We start from the raw sequence: 15,234 nt of genomic DNA, 5'->3' as shown, positions 1-15,234 counted from the left end.
ATTAAGCCCAGATTTGTTTCCGATCCTTGGAAAGGGGAAAAGGAAGTTGCAGTTCGCATTTCTGTGAAGTCTCTGGGCTGGTGGTAAGGTTTCTGCCTTCACGGTCCTGTTAAGGTGTGGGGCTCAGTTGCCGGTTGAAGTTCTCCTGCAGGACATCGAGTTGCTACTAGGAGTTTGTAGAGCTTGATTTGAGAGGAGGTTTCCTTGAGAAGATGAGCTGGAAGCTAGACTTTTGCGGTCCTCTCGTAGATTTGGATGCAAAGAGAAGATGCCAGGCTTCCCCCTCAGCGATGCAGGAGAACAGAGGCTGGACAGCCTGCTGTCCTTGGAGGGATTGTAGAAAGAGAGAGAAGAAAGGGGAGACCTGGCCTTATGTTGGCCCGGTGACCTCACAGGGCATGGGGCCAGAGTGACCAATTTGAGTTGACTTTTGTGGCTTTTTCACACCTCTCTGTGAAGTTGTCCGGAACAAAGGGATATGCTAAATTCTGGGAGTCTGAGTTCCTTGGCTTCCTAGTAGTTCTCCTGAACAAAGCCCATGCTTGTTTTCAGGCTTTTGATTACACATATGCCGAAGAGTAGGCCTTGAGTGTCACAGAAACACTGTCCCAACAACCCTTACTGTCTCACTCTGTTTGATAAAAAGCGGTATCTGTCCTGTTCACTACTATAATCAGGGAGAGTGTGGCCTAGGGGATAGAGCGGGTGCTCTGCAACAAGAAGGTTGCCGGTTCGAATCCCACTCTATCCCATCTGCATGCCTAAGTGTCCTTGGCAAGATACTGAACCCCTAGATGGCCCCTCATAAAAAAATGATGAGTGTAATAAAAATGTAAGTCGCTTTGGATAAAAGCGTCAGCTAAATGACATGTAATGTAATGTAATGTAATAATCCCACAAGGAAAAGAAAAAAGAAAAACATACTTGAATCCTATTTAGATTACAAGTTACGTAAGACCCAAACACACGGGTACACACACACACACACACACACTAGTTGCTCAGAGAGCTTGGTTTATCTTGTTAGTAGTGCACAGCAGTGAGTACCTTGTGGGAAGTTACTCAACAGTATTTCAGTCAATGCAAGTTTTAAAGACATAAAATGTCCCAATCACTGGTTGTTTATCTTGTCTGTGTGTCTGTCTGTGTGTCTGTGTGTCTGTCTGTCTGTCTGTCTGTCTGTCTCATAGACGATCCATCTGTCCCGCTGGCCTTTGCTCAGAGACTCTGCTTACTACACCCTGTCTATCTCTGCTCTCATAGTGGTAAGGAACAGCTTGAAGCCATATTGACATTTAAGATACTTTGTTTAAGATTGAGGCCGTTCTTTCTAAAGTGGAGAAACAATTTAAACCTTTACCATCTCACTGGTAAATCTGATAATTTGTTGTTGTTCAAGAGTAAAATTACCCAACAGTTACTTTCGGCGGCTGCAAAGATGTTCATGTTTAAGGAGATGATTTTCACTATTCCTTCATTTTTCTATTCCACAGTTCATATATGACGAAAAAGTGGTTTGGTAAGTCATTCCACAAAAGTATCGATTGCTTAAAACTTCTTTGGAAAGACAAACACATGCAAATGATAGTTAAGAAAATTATACACAAGGTAAATAAATTGAAACTGTGTTTTCCAGGTGGGAAGCTCTGACGCTGATTCTGATGTATTTCGTCTACATTTTGATCATGAAGTGAGTGTGATTAATGTAAAACACTGTTAAAACAACTTTTGACATATTGTTAAGGAATGATGATTACTTTTATGTTGTAATATTCTTCAGTTGGACCAATTTGAATGCTCTGATAGAGTTAGGTTGGCTCTTAGTCAAAGCGGGTTAACTGGATCATACCACGTCTGTTCCAGGATGAATTCCCACGTTGTTCATTTTCTGGAGAGGAGGAAGAAGAACTCGTCCAGTTTGAGGAATGGAGCTGTCAGTAATGCTGAGTTAGATGATGGCTGTGATGCTACAGCAGTTCTGTTGAAAAAAGGTATAGTTACGTCCACTCTATGATATGTTTTTAATACTTCAGCAAGTGCTGCTGTATTCTACTTAAATCCATCAGCATCTATTTGTACCTTATAAAATATATTGATAGATAATACCAGGAAATACATGTGTATACGGATACAGACTGACCACCTAATTTTTTCATAGTTTCCTGCTATTATCATATAACATAAATCTATGGTAACATAAACATACAGGGCATTTATGTGCTGCACTTTCTCTTTCATACATCACTCTATCCACTGAACCAGGGCCGGCCCTAGCACATTTGGCGCTCTAGGCAAGCTTCACTCCTGGCGCCCCCCCCCACACGAAAACTTATTATAAAATTATTTCTTTCTTCGTCGAAGTTGCTTGGACACACACACTCTAACCATAAGCCTCAATGTGCTAGCATGTTCTGACAACACCAAGGAGGTTCGTACCTCAATTTTTGCCTCATTTTACCCTAATGTTAGATCAATTTTTGTAATGTCAAAGTATTGGTTGGAGATATATGTTATGGGTCCCAAAATTGATACCACAGCAACAAAGTATATCTGTAGAATACAGCATGAATGCAGCAGCAGTAACGACACGGAGCATTCAGTTCCACATCCAGACTGCATCTTATTCAAATTAAACACAATTTCAAGTACAAGCATTTCTTTGAGTGTAACTGCATTTTTAAGTGCATAAAACATACATTCAATTATTATGGTGTCTCTTTCCTCCAAACATCTTAATATACATCATCACTCATAAAGAAATATAAACATTTACAATATAGACCTATTAAACATTAGCTTATAACTGGTCTTTATAAGGCAAAATAACAATTCATGAATTACAGAGTCTGTGTGTGTCGGCGCTGAACTACACACTGTAAAGTAAACAATATACTATCGCGACCCCCCTGCAAGACGACGTGCAGGTAAAATAAACACCTATACAGGCGAATGTAGCCCCGCCCACCTAGTGCGCGAGTGTCTCTCCTCACTGCCCAGCGGAGTTTCTAAGTTTTACCAGTCAAGACGTCTCAATAACACCCGTGGTGATCAAGCGAGGCTTTAGGAGCTAACGTAGGTGACTCTCACCCACTACTGCCCTGTAGAATACAGGATGGAAGCAGCAGCAGGAACGACACGGAGCATTCAGTTCCTCATCCAGACTGCATCTGACAGTACGGGGTGCAACTGCTCCCGTGCCAAACGTTCCACCTGAGTGCTGCTGTCATTTACTGATTTCTCTAATGAAACTACTTAAATACAATATTTTTGGCCATACCACATAGAGATGGCGCAGTTTTTGGCGCCCCCCTCTGAGTGGCGCCCTAGGCAACCGCCTATGTCGCCTGTAGGAAAGACCGGCCCTGCACTGAACCACAGCTGACTGACTCTACAACATTGTTTTTCACACACTCCTGTGGTCCTGGGACCATGTGAGATACAGACGAGTGTGGTTGCACCAACTCAAGTGAAACATTCAGGGCATTCCCTCAGATGATTCCTTTTTAGGTGGTTGAATAGATTTTTCGTATTACCTCTGGAAGTATACAGGTATCTTTGCTTTGCCAAATGTCCAACTAAAGCCAAACCCCCTCCACATTACTGATGTTTAGTCTTTATTGGCACCAGGTCCTTATCCACCATGCTGCTGCATCACATTGCATCACGCAGGGAAGAGACTATAGAGACCTGTGATATGAGTTGGCTATCAGCACAGCCATTTATTAGGCAATCATTCTGTTGTTTGTGAAAACAGTATGAATCTACTTTATTCGAGTAGACTGAGTAGCCTGGAAACCAGAACAATCAACTAGCCCATAGTTATTTTCTCTCAGAGACAGGATGGACTGGTGATAGGTGTGTCCAGTTGCATCTAGAGGCATTTCGATCTGGAAATTCCAGACCAATATTAAATTGGTTTAGTGATGCCAGGCTGTAGACAGAGTGTAAATGTCATAAGATGTCACAATCTCTATGACTCGCTTGAAAAATTGATTGTGGTCTTCCATGAGATTGCTTGTGATACAAAATCATGGAGTTGACATTGAGATGGCTCTGTCGTCACAACTGAGCAAAACTTTTGCTAATTAACTGTGCTAGAACAGATATTGCATGTAGTGGAACATATGAACATGTTGGGTACTGGTCATGTATGTGTGCCTTATAGCAGACCACCACAGGAAGCCATCTGTGCTTATGGTGGATGAGCTGCTGTCAGCCTACCCCCATCAGTTGTCCTTCTCTGAGGCCGGCATGAGGATCATGATCACCAGCCACTTCTCCCCCAGAACTCGCCTCACCATGGCCTCACGAATGCTCATCACAGAGGTAAGGACACGCATAGGTGCTTTAGAGCTCTGCGTGTAACTGTAAAAGAGAAAAAGGAGTACTGCCTTTTCCAATTTGACAGAGAGTGCAGCATGTTTTTCTTAGGGGAAAAGTGTTTCAGAGAGCTTCATTAATAAGGTAATTTGTTGATGCATGGCTAATGAAGCAGTGTGCGTGCGTGTGTGTGTATATGGCATTGTGAAGAGGTGGGAGATCTGATGGAGATTTGATGATAATGTTCTCTTCTCCAAAGTAATCATGGTATTACAATTATTTTAAAGCATAAATGTGTGTAAAGAATTAATAGAGATGTCTATTAGAGGAGCTCCAAGCCTTCCTAAAGTGACCAACAAACAACAATGATCAAATGCAGTTACAGAAAATTCAATAATCGAGAGGAGGGGACATCACAAACCATTTGATGACTTTAAAAACACATTTTCTAACCATTTCCACTAAGAAAAACATTATCTCTGGCATAAGCTACAGTTTTTGGTTGTCTCTGTGGAGTCTGATTGTGTGTATAAGCCTCCTATTGGCCACATGTCTCACACAGCATTCTCCTCCCTTACTGCTTCCAGCTGGTTATCATTTCAAAATCCCTTTGAGAAAGATTTAGATTGTGCAATCATGCTGTCAACATACTTCTTTTACTGTTTTCTGAGGCATTTTCTACACAGGGATTAGAGCCACCATGATGATTGTCTCCCACCTCCAAATGTTTCACCAAACAATTTCCCTCAGCACTATTTTGCAGCAGCACTTTTGCTGTATAATGGGCCTCATCCCACTGCCAAAGATAATTTACTTTGTTTTAAGAAATGCAAACATTTTTTTTCCTCTGTAGAGAATGATAATGGGAGCAGCCAGACTTTGCTCCAGTACTGACACAGCACTGTGCAGACAAGTCTGGATAGTGGGACTTGGTTTCAGTAGCATCTACTGGCTCAGATGTCACACATATATACACCTGCATGCCCAGAGGCCCGGAGGTTTAATGTTGTTATGTTTAAGAGTCAGCTTTTTACTTGGTGTCACTTGAATTGGGGATTAAGGTGTGTGAGGTGTGCAATAGAGGCAATACTTGTATTAGACTGAACAAGATATAAATATTGTATATGACATAGTATATTGTACATTTCCTTGTTCAACAGCCAGGTGATTGACTTGCACAAACGTTAGCATAGAGAGTTCTGTCATATTGTATATGACATAGTATATTGTACATTTCCTTGTCCAACAGCCAGGTCATTGACTTGCACAAATGTTAGCATAGAGAGTTCTGCATCACCTTTAATCACCAACAGCTGTCTCCAGTGATGGAAAGCAAAATCAATAAGTTACATCTTTTTTGCTTCTATTTGATACTTTTTGACTATCACCACCACATGACATGTTCCCTTGGCAGTAGAGGAAACCTACAGAACATATAGGCAAATATCTATAAGACCTATTTTAGATCTTCAAAGACCCTTTTTCCAGCTTTTAATATTTAGAAATAAAGTATCAGATACGTTAATGTTACGTATCTGATACTAATAATATTAATGTTACCTAATTGTTATAATAAGAGCATATTCCAGGTAGGTGTAAACCTACTTGGCAAGAAAAACATTCTGATTCTGACCCGATTCTGATTATGATTATGATCAACCTTGGTCTAATATTTGCCTAATCCCTCCTGCTTCTCTGTTGTTGTGCTTACATATACATGGTTGCATTAATGCTACAGAGGCAGCGTCTAATCAACACACGGACTTTGACCAATGGTGACGCCGACGTTCCGGTGAAAAGAGGAAGTAGGCGGGGCATAGAAAACGGGCTGTCCGGGGCAGAGAAAGGTGTCAAAGTTCGCCATGATGACCGTGAAGCTGGCAATGAGACAGAGAATGAAGACAATGAAAACAACGAGAATGATGAAGAGGAAGAAGAGGAGGAGAGGGAGGGACCCTTTGTTCCCTTCCAGTGCCCAGGTACCAGATGAAGTAATACAAATCTACAATGCTGTTTATTTTGTTACTCCTTTGTTAAAATAAATACTTCAGCCTTTTTAGAATTACAAAGACTTAGTTTCCAAAAGAGAAACTTGAAAATCAATAGTACTCTCATGTTTGTTTGTTCGCTTCAGAGCGACAGAGCATTATGACTGGAAGGTGGGTCAAAAGTTAGTTAATCTTTTCTCCAAAGTTCAATAATACAGAAAGAGACAGAACAGAAATCTGAGGGATCTTCAGATATGGTGTCCATTTTATAAGATTTTAGTTCAATTGTACACAAAAACAGAAACATCCCTGCAACCACAAGACATAGCACACTGGGCCTAGCAAGAAAAATAGTTTAATGCTGCAAATATCCTTAAAATAACAGATAAAATAATACAATTAATAGAATAAAAATAGCAACATTTTTATGTACAGGATGTTATTTTACACTGTTATTTTAAAGTTCATCCTTAAGTTCCATGCACCTTTGTAGGCAGGTGCACATGCACACAATTTACATGTACTCTGTTTGTTACACACAGATGATTTGGATGTAGACATGAAACATAATATGTATCTGTTAATTTTCATTAATTCTACCCGCACAGGATTTATCTTATTTCTGCAGGTTTATTTAAGTATAGTACTGTATGTCTCTATTTGATTTGACTAAAATACAGTGGCATAATATTCATGGATACACTAAAATCAAATGAAGGTCTTTTAAATAGAGATTACCTACATTTCAAACCTATTGTAGGAAATTAATATGACTATTAATTGGAAATTATTTCATAGGCAGCAAATCATTCTATAGGTACACATAGTGTTTATTTCGTTTTAGTAAACGTCATCGGATATTTATAGTAAATGGTCAGTACTCACTCATTTTGAGACTTTTTGTGGTTGTATTTGCAGCCGGAGTGTGTAACAAGCTGAAATGGCTGCTGGCCTGGCCTCTGTGCCTACTGCTCTACTTCACCATCCCCAACTGCTCCTTGCCTCGCTGGGAGAACTGCTTCATGCTGTCCTTCTTCTGCTCCACCTTATGGATTGCTGGATTCTCCTACATCATGGTCTGGATGGTGAGAGTTTAGATTTTTAGATGGTTTAGATTTTTATCTAAATAGACATTCAGATAAAAACACTCTTTTGACATTGAGATAATATTCCGCTTCTAATCTTTAATATATTAGCAGCCATTATCATGTGAAATTAAAAAGTATAAACAAGAAGAAAAGTAGAAAAATAGGGAGCTCTACAAATTAAAAAAAGACATAGTACACTATCTGACCAGCAGAGCAGGTAAAGTTATAAACCAGCAGTTGACCACAGGAAGGTTAAGTTTCCTTTAATGTCGCCCATGTTTAATGGGAGCAATTTGTTTAGTATTGTGTGTGCTGTTGCACCAAACCAGACATTGGGGAAAAAACATTAAATACAATAAATACATTAAATATAAGCATACAATTCGCTACATTAGAGTATCGTTCTTAAATCCAAACCCATTTTTGAATCAGGTTGTATCAAACACAAGGAGAAACTCAACTCACACAAGTGGAATCGATCATGCACACAAGACAATATTTGAAAATATAGTTGCATTTACAAGATACTGTTAAAATCATCACAAAGGGAGAAATGTACCACTTCACATGATCTCACATGGTAATGTATGTTGATGTGGACGCTTTGGTGTGGGGAGGGCAGCCAAACCAAACCTGACCCTAAACAAACTGAATGACTGCAAACTGAAAACAAAAATAAAGAAAAAACGGAGAGTTTGAAAATCTGGAGGTATGAGAAAAGTGAGGGGTTGTGAGCATGTCAACTAAAACAAAGGAGCTAAGAGAGGCTGTGGAGCTGGAGGGAGCTGCATGTTCAACTCTGTGACGAACGTCTTTCATGTGTCTGTCAGGTGACAGTTATTGGCTTCACCCTCGGGATCCCAGACGTCATCATGGGCATCACCTTCTTGGCAGCTGGCACCAGCGTACCTGACTGCATGGCCAGCCTTATAGTGGCAAGACAAGGTGACGGACAGACACACACACACACACGCACACACATGCACACACACACACACACACACACACACACACACACACACACACACACACACACACACACACACACACACACACACACACACAAAGAAAGGCTACCAACACTCTCAAATTCAGTTTGTATCTTTTTTGTCAAGAATAAGCTACTTCATTTGAGTTTTGGTAACTATGTGATCCTTCATAAATTGACCTCTGTTAAGTCGTTCACTGGGGAATCTAGTGGAGGCAGGACTAATTGTAGAATCATACAGTTTCTATATCGTGCCCAGTAATGTTTATTTTTACATTATATTCCATAAACCTTAAAATACAGTTTTTTCTTTGTTGGGAATTGCATGTAGAGTGATAACGGAAAATAAAATGATTTAAGTTAGGCGTGTGTTTTGGTTCGTCCTGCATTAAAAGGTCTAATGTATCATTGTAAAACTCAACCAGTTGGCCCTGTGTAGGCTGTTACTAACAGCTAGTTCGCATTTGTGTACAAACATAAATTGTGCGTGACGGGTGCCAGTGAGAATCAGAGTAAAGCCACTGTCAAAGAGCTGGAAGATGACAAAGATGGAAAAGGCTGCAGAGGATTGGGAGAGGAACGGGCGTTTGGGGCGAGTATAGGCCTATCATCTTTTCCCATTGTTCCTCGTATGAACCTGTGGTTAATCTGTAAAAACAGAGGGGGTGGAGAGGGAAGACAGCCCGACAGGGTCCTTCCTTTTATCTGTGTTTATTCTTGCTCTTGCCATCAAATATTAACAGGCCCTGTCTGTCTGCTTGTGGCCACTCACTGTGAAACCCTGTTGCAGTTCAGTTGTCCATCCTCTGCTTTGTGGCTGCTTCATTGCCTCTTCATTGTTTCCTTTGGGTTGTCAGTTGGTCAGACACTTCCAGGGACCTCACAGGGGTTAACCTAATCAAAATCTGTCGCCTCCTCCCCTCCAGTGTACCCTCCTGTCTCTTGGTTCCCTCTCACTTCCCCTTTCATACTTTCTCTTTCTATCTTTCTTGTTTTTGCACCAGTTTTGACTCAACGTCTGTCTGTGTTTTTCAGGAATGGGAGACATGGCAGTTTCAAACTCCATTGGCAGTAACGTATTTGACATCTTGGTGGGGCTTGGTCTCCCCTGGTCCCTGAAGACCCTGGCTATCAACTACGGCTCCGATGTAAGTTGCTCTTTCCTCTGGCCTATACTTCAAACTTTAACAAAAGATATAGAGACAATCATATAGCACATACAGACATACAATACTTGAATAGAGAATATGTGTGTAAGGAGGGGATGTTAGTCAATTAAACTATGACTCAGCTTTGAAACCAGAAGCTTCAATTGTCACGTGACATGTCTGGAACAAGATCTAAATAGAGTAGAGGAACTAGTATGTACAAGAAGACTTGGTACTAATTAAAGTTGTACTGTTTTTTTTTTTATTATCAATGTTGTCAATATTTTTATTTTGTTTATTTTGTTTAACTACACGCATCTATTGCACTTTTGTCTTTTTTTTTTTAAGTTCATCGCCACAACGGCAGAATCATGATATTGTCAGCACATTAAAAGCCTCCAATAACATGGTCCAATAACATGCTCCAATAACATGCTCCAATAACATGCTCCAGTAACATGCTCCAGTAACATGCTCCAGTAACATGCTCCAATAAAATTCTCAAGTAACTACTCCAATAACATTCTTGAGTAACATGCTCCAATAACATTCTCAAATAACATGCTCCAATAACCTGCTCAAGTAACATGCTCCAATAACATGCTGCAGTAACATGCTCCAGTAACATGCTCCAATAACATTCTCAAGTAACATGCTCCAATAACATTCTTGAGTAATATGCTCCAGTAACATTCTCTAGTAACATGCTCCAATAACATGCTCAAGTAACATGCTCCAATAACATGCTCAAGTAACATGCTCCAATAACATGCTCAAGTAACATGCTTCAATAACATGCTCCAGTAACATGCTCCAGTAACATGCTCCAGTAACATGCTCCAGTAACGTGCTCCAGTAACATGCTACAGTCACATGTTCCAATACCATGCTACAGTAACATGCTCCAACAACATGCTCCAACAACTAGCTCCAGTAACAAGCTCTAGTAAAATGCTACAGTAATATGCTCCAATAACATGCTACAGTAACACGCTCCAGTAACATGCTCCAGTAACATTAACAGTAAGGGCGGCTGTGGCTGAGGGGCAGAGCAGTCGTCCTCGAACCTGAAGGTCGGCAGTTCGATCCCCTGTCTTCCCCATGGGCATGCCGAAGTGTCCTCGGCCAAGATGCTGAACCCCTCATAGAACAACAAATCTCTGCTAATAGATGCACTGTATGAATGTGTGTGTGAATGAGTGAATGTAAAACTGTACTGTAAAGCACTATGAGTGGTCATCAAGACTAGAAAAGCGCTATATAAATACAAAACCATTTACCATTTACATGGGAGACAGCAATAACAGAAGAGTAAATAACAGATAAAGCTCAAACGCAAGCCCAAAGGAAGAGTTCCACAAATATCAAAATTATTATGACTTTAAGTTTACAAATAAAGGAGAATTCCCTAAAACTCAAAAATACAGTTTGACATTTTTTGGTTATATTGGTGTAGAAGTGTGAATAGTGACGGCTCACTCATTATCTTGTTGTAGATCAAACTGAACAGCAAAGGATTGATCTTCTCTGTGGGGCTCCTGTTGGCGTCTGTGTTTATCACAGTGAGTATTCAGCAACACATCTGGTCACAGCTGCAGCACACAGTGTACCACTCACATTCTCTTTATCTCGTCTGTCTGTCTGTCTGTCTGTCTGTCTGTCTGTCTGTCTGTCTGTCTGTCTGTCTGTCTTTCTAGGTCCTTGGAGTTCACTTAAATAAGTGGACGTTGGACAAGCGTTTTGGTTTAATTTGTCTCCTCCTCTACTCCGTCTTCCTGTGTTTCTCCTGCCTCATCGAGTACAACATCTTCACCTTTGTCAACCTGCCAACTTGCCGGGATGACTGATAAGTCTGTGCGTGCACACAGGCTTGCGCGCACGCGCACGCACACATGCACGCACACACGCAGACACACACACATGGTATTATGTAGATTGTGGATGAATGGCAGATGAAGCCAGTTGTGGTTCCCACTTTCTTTGTTTCTTTGATGCTCAGTGCAGCGTGGAGCTGTTCTGGTATTATCCCATCACCAGCGATTTGAGGAGCGGAGATGGACTCATCACAAGCCCTCACACACAGAGGGCAGCACTGACAACACAAAAAATACCTTTGTACTCATTTTGAAACTTCCCATGTTTAGGTGTAAAAGTTGTGATGTTTCCTAGCTGCTAACCTTTCCCAAGAGGAAAGCTGTGTCTTTTAGATCTACTAGTTGAGAGTAAAAATGATAAAAGCAATGGCGTAGAGCGGTTGTGCTCCACCATTATCATATGACTATTTACATTGCCATCATATTATTGTGTCATGAATACGAGGGTTGAGTGCGTTTACTAAAGTTTAGACATAAGGCTACAGAACACAAGCCCACACCCCCCTACACAGAAGCAGGGCATTATCCTGTACTCTTTTTATAATTTAACTTCAGTAATATCACATTTGTAGCCTTTACGTTCTGCGTTGGAAGGATCGTAGCTTTATGGAGTGATTTATTTTTTGTTTCCTTCTGTAAATAGTGCACCTTTGTAAATACTCCCAGATGTTCTATTTATTATTTATTCATGTCAGCCGACATTTCTCCTCTGGAGGCCACAGGGTTTATTTATGGCACCAGGCTTGTTGAAATCCAGACCTAAGATCAGTTCAGATGACCACTCTTGTACAAACAAGCACAATTTGCCCTGAAGGTATTTGTCCTGTTAATTTTAACACTGACATGACTTTGATGCAGGTATGCTTTGTGTGTTTGAGGATGCACACTAGATATTAAGTTCACAAGGAGGCTGCTCCTAATGCATGCTGATTATAAGGATGTGATCCTTGTAAAATGAAGCAAGTTCATGTGAAATAATCATGTCGAGGTTTCAGGAGGCAGATGTTGTATTTCGGGGGGATGATAAGTCTGTACTCATCCACTTAGTGACTGCTTTTTCTCTTCTCAGAAACACTGACCAAATAGACTCAGAAAAGTGGCAGCATCACTCAAAGCAACACCTGTATGTTTGAATGAGGTTTTTCCTCCGTAGAACAGGTGAGCTGATCTGTGTCATCTGCTTGAAGTCAGGTCTTTAAATGGTTGTATCATTGGAGTAGAGTACAGATGCAATATAAAGGATCAGGACTTTTATCCCAGCTTGAATAGTTAATGGATGGAGTTTCAACTTTATTTTTTATCCAGAATTCATATTTTGTAATGCCTAATGTTTTAGATTTGTCCAGTTATGGTAGGCTTGTGGTACATAAATATTCCTACTAGTTTTTAGAGTATGTACAGTGTGGTTTGTGAACCCCTACGGGATATTTTTATTCCACTTCGGGAGTCAAGACACGCCAGCAAAGTCCCTCTCTTCCACCACTGTAGAAGTGAACAGTCGTCTGTCAGAGCCTGTTGATTCTCACACGGTCCATCACACGTCAGCTGGCCTACTGTGGTTTTTTCTCACTGAGGGAAGACAACGTGAAACAAAATCTGGTTTGTTTCAGGTACATTTTACATTTTTTTATTTATTGATCAGTAATATAAAATATCTATTCTGAGAACTATTGTCTTTTGAATGTGAAATGATTAATATTTTTTTTGTTTAAGTATCTATCATATTTATTTCAGAGACACAGACATAGGAATCTGTGATATGACCGGAATACAGGGTTAAACATGTTTGAATCTTCGGTAATGCAATAACTGAGCTTACAAAGCGCTTTGAGTGGTCATCAAGACTACAAAAGCGCTATATAAATACAAAAACATTTACCATTTACAAATATGTAAATGTGCTGTATCAAGGAAATTTAATGGGAAATTTTTATTAGAGTTTTAAAAGATGTAAATGATGTCTGTATTTGACACTGTAAAATCCTGTCAGTCTTTGTGAAATGATTTATCAGAACAAGACTGTTATTAACATACAGAATTCCAAATATCATCACAATGAAGGAAAATAATGAGTTGAATGGTTTAAATCACTGTCAGATAGTGGTCACTATGTTTGCATGTATTTTAATTTGCCATGAAGTATCAGGTTCAAAATGTCTCTGGATTTCATTAACAGCGTTTAAAGACAGTTTCTGTTTTTTACAATGTCCCATTGTTTCCTATTTCTAAGAATGCCCTCTGAAAGGCTAATTTAACAAATTAACTAATTATAGGAAAAAGATAAATTATTTTATGTCACAATTTATCAATTAACCATTCAAGTACTTTAATTTTAATGTAATGTATTTAGATGCACATTTCTCACAGAAAGAAAAATGTTTAGAATAAAATTTGGTGAGTTATGGTCAGCTCATCAAGATTGTATATGTCACATTTTATTTGGCTCGCATTTCCAACTCCAGGTAAGATGGTTCCTGGTTCAAAACCTTCAGGCAGCATTTCTGTGCAGGTTCATCACACAGTCTGGAAAACAAACAAACAAACACAGAACATGCAGATTGGGGTTAGATAAATTAGACTCTAAATTGATTGTAGGTGTAAATGTGAGTGTTACCGGGTGTTTGTCTCTGAGATGTTGGCTGTGTAACACACACGTACAAGCTTGAGGATTGTGAGTAGTTTCTTTCTAAATCTGAATAAAAGAGTTTTGATTCTCCACTTTTACTTTAATTTGTTTGGAATTGTATGAACTGTAAATTGATTTACTTGTAATGTCTAACAAACTACAGAGTTTGAAAGATTTCAATAAGAATTCAGTTTCTTTCTAGGAAATGATTAGCAGCACACTGGGACTCAGACTATAGTGTTAGCTTATTATTTGAAAGTCACAAATCAACAAAACACTGCTTTTACATTGGAAATCATTTCCATTCTAAATTTAGTTTCAGAACACCAGCAATCGATTATTTAAATATAATTCATCAATGTGTCTTTATGTATGTTGTAGAATTTCTATGATTAGATAAAATGATCAGTAATAATCATTTTGATACACATATTTACTCTTATGTCATACTGTTTAAGAATCACTGATTGCAAAACATAAATTGTTTATTATCAGTAACGGTTGATAATATCCATATATACAAAAATATTTGTATCATGCACTTTAACATTTACGCAACTGATGTCACAGATTATTTGGTTCAATACATGTTGTGCTGCTATTCACTGCATGTACCTAAAACCCAGACATACGGTACCATGTCTTTGAAAAAAAACAAACTACCACAAAGACGTTGACATTTTGAAAGGACGCGTCTTATAGAGATTTCTAAATTATTTGTGATATTCACATGGGTGATATATTGCTGATGTACATATGTATATAAATGTGTAAATGTATTTATATATTTTGTCTTAATTTGTATATCTGTTGAATATATTTTCATAGATCCTAGATTGCCCTTGTATCCCCTTTGTCTCATGTGTTGAGATCTCTGAAGCTGTTGGTCTTTGTTCACTTGCATGGAGATATTACAATATAATAAATAATTTATGGTAAATTTCTATGTACTTTTGGGATGAGAGTCAAATGTGTGTTTAGATGACACTGGATATCTTAGATGACTGCATGCGAGTGCTAATGTAGGATATAAGACATGAGTGTTTGCAGTTCGATCCCTCAAACTATCCCAGATTGACTTCTTACTATTCTAAAAACTTTTTTGCAGAATGGTTTACTTTGTTTATGTTTCAAATGTAATTTTAGAGATCATTTTGCTACCTGAGCATTAATAAAGTTGTCCTTGCTTAAGGTAACAACCA

At 39.2% G+C, this 15,234-nt stretch overlaps 1 protein-coding gene across 1 annotated transcript in view; it reads left to right on the top strand.

Moving 5' to 3' along the window:
* The window catches only part of LOC133966618 (sodium/potassium/calcium exchanger 3-like), an 82,125-nt gene extending 66,891 nt beyond the window's left edge, over positions 1 to 15,234 (top strand). The window contains exons 7-17 of the mRNA XM_062401604.1: positions 1,191 to 1,265; positions 1,494 to 1,519; positions 1,637 to 1,690; positions 1,864 to 1,991; positions 4,166 to 4,326; positions 6,059 to 6,299; positions 7,227 to 7,393; positions 8,227 to 8,341; positions 9,420 to 9,532; positions 11,029 to 11,094; positions 11,230 to 15,234. Coding sequence (XP_062257588.1) covers positions 1,191 to 1,265; positions 1,494 to 1,519; positions 1,637 to 1,690; positions 1,864 to 1,991; positions 4,166 to 4,326; positions 6,059 to 6,299; positions 7,227 to 7,393; positions 8,227 to 8,341; positions 9,420 to 9,532; positions 11,029 to 11,094; positions 11,230 to 11,379 — 1,296 coding nt within the window. The 3' untranslated portion in view covers positions 11,380 to 15,234. The remainder of the gene's footprint in view (positions 1 to 1,190; positions 1,266 to 1,493; positions 1,520 to 1,636; positions 1,691 to 1,863; positions 1,992 to 4,165; positions 4,327 to 6,058; positions 6,300 to 7,226; positions 7,394 to 8,226; positions 8,342 to 9,419; positions 9,533 to 11,028; positions 11,095 to 11,229) is intronic.

This window comes from Platichthys flesus, chromosome 12, assembly GCF_949316205.1.
Source record: "Platichthys flesus chromosome 12, fPlaFle2.1, whole genome shotgun sequence".
In the NCBI taxonomy this organism is placed as follows: domain Eukaryota; kingdom Metazoa; phylum Chordata; class Actinopteri; order Pleuronectiformes; family Pleuronectidae; genus Platichthys; species Platichthys flesus.
Note: the sequence above shows the minus strand (reverse complement) of the source record. Positions and strands in the feature narration are given on the sequence as shown.